Source organism: Oryzias melastigma, unplaced genomic scaffold (assembly GCF_002922805.2).
Source record: "Oryzias melastigma strain HK-1 unplaced genomic scaffold, ASM292280v2 sc00446, whole genome shotgun sequence".
In the NCBI taxonomy this organism is placed as follows: domain Eukaryota; kingdom Metazoa; phylum Chordata; class Actinopteri; order Beloniformes; family Adrianichthyidae; genus Oryzias; species Oryzias melastigma.
The window spans coordinates 23,789-33,175 of NW_023417041.1; the positions used below are offsets into that span (position 1 = coordinate 23,789).

The following is a 9,387-nucleotide window of genomic DNA, read 5'->3' on the forward strand; positions in this document are numbered from 1 at the left end:
GCCTCCTCCAAGCCACTGTCCTCTGTGAGCACATTCCACAGTGTGCAGTCAAAGCATGCCTGGAGATTTTCCTGGGAACTCTGGTCCCTCAGTTTAACCTGCTTTTTGACAACTCCTTCTCTTTGTAGTTTGGTACGGTAGGATGGAACAGGGTGGATCACATTGTGGTCGGCAGTACTAAGAGGAGGCTTTTTATAAGCTCTGTATGCATCCTTTACATTGCCATAACAAAGATCGATGGTTCTGTCCCCCCTGGTGGTGCATGTCACGTATTGATGATAAGTAGGGAGAGTCTTATTTAGTCTGCAGCCATTGAAGACCCCGACGACAAGCACAGGGGAGTCAGGAGACGCGCTCTCGAGTCGCTGCACGCATGAAGCAATGGTTTCAGACGCACGCGTGGTGTTGCCAGATGGGGGGATATATACAAGAACAAGCGCAAATCGTCCGAACTCCCTCGGCAGATATTTTGGCCTAAAGGACAGCGCAAGAAACTCCAGGTCAGGTGTGCAACCCGACTCCGTGACAGTTCTGCTCCAGGTATGGTTGACATAGATGCAGACCCCGCCTCCAAGCTTCTTCTGGCTGCTCCCGGGGTTTCGATCCAGACGAATGGGGGTCCCGAAGCCGCTGAGCGAGAGCTGTGTGTCCATGATGGTATTGTCCAGCCAGGTCTCCGTGACACAGATCAGACTGGCATCTATGCAAACAACTTATGTTGAAACTTACCAATTGCATCATATCATCTTTATGCTGACAACACTGTCATTTACTGCTGCTCCCACTCATTAACTCAACCTTTTATTTTTTTTAGTCTGCTTTTAACGTAGTTCAGTCTCATTTTAAATTATTAAAAATGGTTCTAAATACAGAAAAAACAAACGTGCTGATTTTTTCACATAGACATAACCACAGGAGATTACCCAAGTACCTAAAACTGAAAACAACAAATCAATAGAAATTGTAAACAGCAATAAATACATCAACTTTGTTCTTGACTCTGAGCTCTCCTTTAAATTGCATGTTTCTTCTTTAACACACAAACTAAAAATGAAACTACGGTTCTACTTAATAAATCATGTTTCTCACTCAAAGCTCGAAAGGTTCTGGTGGCAGCCACATTTTTGACTCCGATTGATTATGGAGACGTCCTGAACATGAATGCATCATCCACTGGTCTCCAAAGACTAAATACTGTGTATCATTGTGCTCTGAGGTTTGTAACCGGTTGTAGTCGTCTAACCCATCATTGTGAACTGTGTGCAAGAGCAGAGTGGCCCTCTCCATGTATGTGGCGGTATACACACTGTATGACTCTGATCTATAAGGCGTTTTTTGGTTTGGTCCCATCATTCCTCTTGCTTCTCCAAAGAACCACCAGTCCATATACCTAACGCTGGAACGAAGCTTTTCACCTGTATGCTCCCAGAGTACGAACTGAATTTGGAAAACAAGCCTTCAGTTATTCTGCTCCCTCAACCTGGAACAGATGCAAACACAACTAAAATGGTCTGAGCTAGCTTCATTTGGTTTATTCTGCTCTTTTATGTTCACCAAAGAAAAATATTCCCTTCAAAACTGTCAATGTTAATAAATCATGTTGTTAAACAAAAGCACCTTATGATTATTGTATTACTTTTATGTATCATGCTGCTCATACCTTTTGCACTCTGCTAAAACTGCTTACTTATACTGTTCACTTTCAGCTTATCCCTTTCGGGGTCCCCACAGCGTAACAGCACCCACTGTTTCTCATCAGTGATTTGGCAGAGTTTTTACGCCGGATGCCCTTCCTGACACAACCCTGTACTTGAGGGGTACAGGGACCCAGTTAGGCAGCAGCGTCAGGGGTCTTGCCTAAGGACCCAATCTGGGTGGGGATCAGTGGACACCCCTGGGAATCGAACCAAGGGCTCCTGAGTGTCAGCCCTTCACCTAGCCTACTGAGCCACCCCCCATCTTAAAAAAATCCCTGTTACTTTAGCACACCTCAATTGTAAACCCTCTCCAATTTTGGTCCATGAGGAGTTGTGTTGAAACCAAACCATCCATCCATCTTCCTAACCGCTTCTTCCCTTTCAGGGTCGCGGGGTGCCGGAGCCTATCCCGGCTACTGATGGGGGAAGGCGGGGTACACCCTGGACAGGTCTCCAGTCTGTCTCAGGGCCTCAATCACACACACATTCACTCTCACATTCACACCTAGGGGCAATTTAGAGTCACCAATCAACCTATGAAGCATGTTTTTGGACGGTGGGAGGAAGCCGGAGTCCCCGGTGAAAACCCACGCATGCACGGGGAGAACATGCAAACTCCACACAGAAAGGTCCCAGCCGGGAGTCGAACCGGGGCCTTCTCGCTGTGAGGCGAGAGCGCTAACCACTGCGCCACCGTGCAGCCCTGAAACCAAACCACAGTCACAAATATTTCCGCCAGAAAAATCATTAGGGATGCAAAGAAGAACCCACAAATATCATCAGTTGTGATCCAGGACTTTAAAAAACTGGATTTTTCTAGATGTATAATAGGGAGGAACCTGAAGAAAGACGGGCTGCATGGTCGAGTCACCAGAAGAAAGACTTTTTTGTGGAAATGCAACAAAATAGCTTGATTACAATATGGCCAACAGCACAGAGACAAACCTTTTAAAATGACTGTGATAGCACTATTCCCACTGTACCACAGCAGCAGTTGCAGTAGCTGCTTCTGTGTTACAGGAAACCACAGATGTTGCTGAGACAGCCGTTGTCAGAGGAAAGAGGTGGTCGGAGCAGCATCCGCGCATCTTCAGAAACTGCTGCATTTTGTACAGGAAACCTCAGATGTTGCTGAGACAGCTGTTGTCAGACTCAGAGGAAGGAGACGTTCAGAGCAGCAGCACATCCTCTGAAGGACTTCAGACTCTGATGATGATGGAGGTGTCTCTTCTAGTTCTGCTTTGTGAGTTCACTCTGTGATGTTCTTCACGTTCTTGATGTTTTAGAACAGAATCAGACCGGAACACTTCCTGCAGAGATGCAGAGGTTTGGGTCACGGTTCTGGAGTTGGGATTGACTGCTCTTTTCTCCTGTAGTTCTGTCCACTCTGCTGTGCAGCTCAGCAAACCGAGGTAAGTCTGTTCATGAACACAGGCTCCTGGAGACCACAGACAGAATAGTATCTAACAAAGCTGGAGGATGAGGATGCAGGAGGTCGACTTGAACATCTCTGTTGGAGATGAAGAGCAAAGATACTATTTACTGTAACTTTTTGATTCAAATGTTTATATGAATTCATAAAAAAAGTATATATTTGAATTTGTTTGAAACTGCAGTAAGGGCTGGGTTGAAGACAATTGTCTTGGAACAGCTCAAGAAACCACTTCCTGTTCCGGTGAGCCTTCATATTCAAACATGAAAAACACAAGTGTCAGAAGAAAATGTTTTTTTGTTAAAGGAAATGAACATGCAAACATACACACTGTAATGTAGGTTAGAGAAAAAAATAACTGAATAACTTAATTTAAATTGTGTGATGCTCTGACAAATGTAAAATACTGTATATTAAAAAATATATGTGATAAATCAAATCTACTATAAACGTGTGTGTGCATTGGTAATCCTGGATTAGATGGACAAATGACCAGAATACATGCAACACTGGAAGGTCAATTTGGATTAGGAAGACAGGGGCAGTGTCCTGCTAATTTGGAAAAAAATCTACAACTGTTGGAAGGGGTTCCTATTGGTCTAATAACTCCATGGAAGATGATAAAACTAAAACGACCTTTTTAGACACATAAACCCGTGTTTGTGTGTGTGTTTAAATGTATTGCCTGCATTTACGTAAACAGGAAACTACAGCATCTCTTTTTTTCTAGGTTTTATATATCAAAATATGACAGCCTTTATTTTCTGCCCACCGTGCTCCTGAGCAAGGCTTTTGCCTCATGAATGCTAAAGAGGAGCTTTTTCAACTTGTCTACTTTAGCGAGTTTATAGACATTCTACCCAAAGAAACACACATTTCATCACACTTAAAGCATGTTGTTGTTGCACCTAAAGATGCAGTGATCTTGAGAAAGGGCTTTCAATTGCTAGTCATTTTTCAGACAATTGTCCAAACTGATAACGGAGGCCCTGCCCCTAACATAAAAGTAGTATGAGTTAATTTTTATAAATATTTCCTGTAAACAGAAATTCGGTTCATCTTTTTTGTCAAACATTTTAAAGCCATTAAATTGCAGTTGTAAAAGATGTACCCTGTCCTAGCTCAAGGACATTTTGACACATGGGCAGACCAGGCGAGAACCAAACCTGAGAACCATGAATCAACAGAGAACCAAACCTGCCATCTTCCAATCAGGGGTCAGCTCTACCTCTGCACCATTATGGTAATGACAAATAGTTTGAGCAAAAATCATCATATCATGAGTGAACTCAGACCAAGACAAATTATGACAAAAACAATAACACTAGAACAGAGGTCCATTTCTAGAAGCAGGTTTTGTTGGAACTCTGAGTTCGTGAACTCCAAATTCACCAAAACTCTGAGTTTTCGGTTCCAGAAAGAGAGATAACTCAAACCCGTGAAAGTGGGTCAAACCAAGCCCGTTCCAAGAAGCGGGTTAAGCTGAACTCAGAATCAATCACTATGGTAACTGAGTCTGTGAACGAAACCTGGTCGGTAGCAGGTTTTCTTCAGGAAACTTAGAGTTCTCTGTGGTCTCCGCCCCTTTTTAAAGTGAAAGATGTTCAAATATGAGTTCCTCATGAACATTTAGAGAACATTCACATTAGAGACGTCACGTTTTCACCACTCAGAAACCAAAATGACATGTTCATTCATAGAGGATCATGTAGAGAGGAGGCTGATTAATCCAGAGGAAATGTTATTTACGTCGGTAGAGGATTTGGAGGACACGAGTCGACTGACTGCAGTTTCCTGATTCATTTTTATTTTAGCGATATTATAAATAGTGAGTTTTTCCAGGGACTCGCTATTAATAATATAGAGATTTATTTTCCTCAGTTTAAACCCTTAACAACTCAAAACTTTAAACCTCAAACACTGGAGATGCCTGTCAAATTATCTACCGGGCAGCAGAACGCTGCAGCTGTTGATCTTCTTGATGAAAATGTTCTCGTAGTCGTATATGTTTGTAGGAACTCATCAGTTTCTGTCTCCATGAAGTATAAAACCCTAAAGGTGTTTGCTCCCGTTGCCATGGTGAATCATGCTGTCTTTGCTCCATTGATCAGGGCTTTTAATGGTCGCGACGCTCACACCTGGTTCTGGTTCTGACAACTTCAAGTTGATTGAATCAAACATTTTCAGCTGTTCTGGAACCGAAAACCCTGAGTTTGAGAATTTTGAGTCCAGTGACTCTAAGTTCAGGTTTGAACTCGGAATTTGTTGAACCTGCTTCTTGAAACGGGCCCCTGAGATAGACAACTCCAGACCTCAAGGACCATCATGATTTCCAGATATCTAAACCCTAATCATGTATGATCATCTGGTCCAGATGCCCAGTCAATTAGAACATGCCAGAGCAGGGGGTGTTAGCAAATATGCAGGAATGTGGCCTTCGAGGCCAGGAGTTGCCAGTCCTCCTCTAGAACATATGTAACAAGATAGAAGAGAGACAAGCTTACAACTACACAAATAGCATCTTCATTGGCAAAACAGCAGACAAAGCAACTATCACAGTGAGCATGTGGACAAAAACATTTCCAAAGGAGAATGACACGTCCAAGTTAGCAACTTTGTGTTTGCTATGATGAGAACTGGAGTGTCGCGCCCGTGACTGTCCCCACCTGTCAATCATTTGAGGCAACTGTATGCCAGATTTCTGGACCAACGCCAACTGTTGTTGCCACCATCTACCGGCACCCAACAACCAAATAAGGATTTTTTTCTGATTTTTTAACTCACCTCTCCACACTGTCACCTAATTTAATAATTCTGGGGGATTTTAATATCCACTTGAACTTTGTCAACAACTCCTTCACTAAAGATTTCACATCCTGCCTGGACAGCCTTGGTCTCTATCAATATGTCAACTTCCCCACCCATAAAAATGGACATGTTCTGGACCTTCTCTGTTATTCAGGTATTTCTCCTTTGGACTGTAAACCGGATATTTTCCCCTCTTCAGATCACATGCTATTATCCTTAAAAGTCAACCTCTCTCTCTCCAAATCCAACCTTCCACATACTATCACCTTCCAGGACAATTTATCCTCACTCATCAACAGCTCTCCAAAACAACAACATGCCCAAATTCACCCCCCCCCCCACCTGTACTCCCTAGATTTTTGTAACACCTTGGCATCGTTTTTCACATCCAAAATTGAGCAAATCCAACAGCAACTTCAGCCTTCCTTAACCTAAAATAGAATCCCTGCTGCTCTGGCTCCCCCACTACACTTATTTTCTGATTTTAACCTCCCGTCAGTCAATCAAATTTTGAACTTATTAACAAATCCAACCCCTCCTCCTGTCAGCTTGATCCTATACCCACTGCTCTGGTCAAGGCTACTCTCCCTTCTCTGTCCCCGCTCATCACCACCATCATTCACGCTTCACTTAAGACTGGAACTGTCCCCTCTTCTCAAATCAGCAGTCGTCACACCCATACTTAAGAAACCTGGTTCAGACCCCTCCAACCTCAACAAGTTCTGCCCAATATCAAACATCCCATTCATCTCAAAAATTCTAGAAAAAACTGTTGCCAACCAACTCCGTGCTCATCTCTCCAGCAACAATTTATATGAACAGCTCCAGTCTGGTTTCCGTCCCCTCCACAGTACAGAAACAGCCCTCCTCAAGATCACCAACGACCTCCTCCTTGCTGCAGACGCCGGTTCAATCTCCATTCTCCTCCTGCTAGATCTGAGTGCGGCGTTTGACACCATCATTCCTACGCGGATGACACCCAGCTCTACATCTCCTCCAAACCTGGCCCCACTTTTCCACCTTCCTCCCTATCCGAATGTCTACATGAAGTCAAGTCCAGGTTCACAGCAAACTTTCTTAAATTAAACTGCAATAAGACTGAACTTCTCATTGTTGGCACAAAATCCATCCTCAGTAAAAACTGTAATTTCTCTCTCTCCCTAGACAACTCCTCTGTGCTGTCCTCACGGCACATGACTTCATGTGTTAGACAAATACAAGTACTCCCAAGTGAATCAAAGTTGCTTTTTAATTTGTCTTCTTCTTGAAAAATACTTATACAATTTTTTGTAACTGAAATAAAACACAATGGGAAAGAAAGAGAAGTTAACACAACCACACCCCTGATCCGAATCTCCACAGCTTTGTCTTGATTGAGCTTTAAAAAGTTCTCTCCCATCCATGTTTCAATATCTAAGATACAACTTCAAAGGTCATCAGTGGGTCCCATGTCATCAGGAGACACTTACATACACTGAGGGTAATTAGCTAAAATGAAGACAGCTGTGGAAAACCAACTTAAAGTAAGTGAGACGGGGGACAAGTCCAACCAAAAGATGATCAAAACCAGAGAACTGATGACAAATTCAAAATTAAGTGCTCAATCCTTACTTGTTCAAGATGCTGGAGTCCCCCTCAAACACCTGCAAAGACAAGCAATAATGTTTTAAAAATACATTATTTTTATATAGGTCCTCTACTATTAGAAAAATGCTACAAGAACATGTAAAAAACACAAAAAGACCCTCTGTATCGGAATGAGTCAATAAGGGGTTGGATTGAGGGGTTAAACCACCAAATGGTTCCTCAACATTGCTGAGAGTCACAACTCTCCCAGAGGAGGGGTAAATTTCATGGAGAACACCTTTGACACACTCAGGAGAATGACAACTAATGGAACTTTAAGTTAGTATTTTATGCAAATATTTAATTTCTTCAATGATGTTTTAACTGGTTTGAAGCCCCATTTGGTTAACTGTAGCTGCTGTAGTGCCATGTAGAAATAAGCAGATTTTTCTATCTTCCCTACAGTTGGTGTGACTGTGAGTCCCAGCAGATCTCAGTTCTTTAAAGGAGATTCAGTGATTCTGAACTGTGAGGACGACAGCTCTGCAGGATGGACTCTGAGGAGGAACACTACAGAAGAAACCAGGAGTCAGTGTGGATCTGAGTGGGGATCAGCAGATGGTTTGTCCTGTGAGATTGGCTACATGTATGAAGAAGAAAGTGGAGTTTACTGGTGTGAGTCCAGAGGGGGAGGAGCCAGCAGCATGGTGGTTAACATCAGTGTCTCTGGTAAGATCAGACTGTGGAGTTAGTGTTGCTGCAGCTGTGTGCAGATGGATGAAATGCTTTGTCTCTGTGTTGAGGTGGATCAGTGATCCTGCAGAGTCCTGTCCTCCCTGTGATGGAGGGTCATGACCTCACTCTGAGCTGTCAATCAAAGACCCCTCCCTCCAACCCCTCAGCTGCTTTCTATAAAGATGGCTCCCTCATCAGGACTGAGCCTACAGGTCACATGACCCTCCAGCATGTTTCCAGGTCTGATGAAGGTCTCTACAAGTGTCACATCAGGGATCATGGAGAGTCTCCATCCAGCTGGATCTCTGTCTCAGGTGAGGAGCTCCTTCAGGGTCAGAGGTCATCATCTTCTTCTTCATCATCATCATCATCATCTTTGGTCTGTTTCAGGGAAACCATCAACCACCTCCACTCCTTCAACCACGTCTGCTCCTTCAACTACCTCCACTCCTTTATTCTCCTCTTCTCCTCATCAGTGGTTGACTGATGCTTGTTTTGGTGTTTTGGTTCTGCAGTTATTACTGACTGACCTGTGAAGACTCTGCACTCGCAGTCTGAATCTGAGTCTTCAACCTTTGGGTTCTATACTGTTTGTTACCATTTATTTACAGGCCATCTATGTCTTTATATTTCTTTTCTTATTAACCAAACTTTATCTTCAATTGTTCTTCTAGTTTGGAGCAAATATGCTGTAATTATTAAAGACACACCCCTGCATATTTTATTGCTTATGTTGGTTTTTCTAGTTATTTTTAATCAATACCTATGGCACAGAATACAAATGAAAGAAATTCTACATCAGTTCTTAGAACTGAAGCAAAAACTAGGATAAAAATAAAAAAATGTCCCCAACCTTTATTGTGTCTGTGCAGATGAGCCACACAACTTGAAATTTACAGACTATGGAGGACACTCGATTGGTAAATGCAAATTAAAATGCAGTTAAAAAGACTAACAACTACAAGACCTTCACATTGTTGACATCGGTACCCAGCCAATTATAGATAAGACAACCAGTAGAAACAATAAAATTGTCTGTAACTTCAGAGAATGATGCAATCCACAACTCCCACTGCACAGTGGATGAGCTTGCTGATGTGTTTAAGGGCATTGGACAATTTACTGGTAAATGCAAATTTAGTTTTGACC

The 9,387-nt window shown here is 42.8% G+C and overlaps 1 protein-coding gene across 1 annotated transcript; it reads left to right on the forward strand.

Moving 5' to 3' along the window:
* Positions 1–2,822: 2,822 nt before the first annotated feature.
* Positions 2,823–8,552, forward strand: LOC112138272 (protein turtle; the record flags this gene model as incomplete). The annotated part of the gene is given in 4 exon segments (XM_024260833.1): positions 2,823–2,940; positions 3,074–3,109; positions 7,969–8,232; positions 8,307–8,552. Coding segments are annotated over 4 exon segments (664 nt in total), but the record flags the coding sequence as incomplete, so codon positions are not given.
* Between the last annotated feature and the right edge of the window lie 835 nt (positions 8,553–9,387).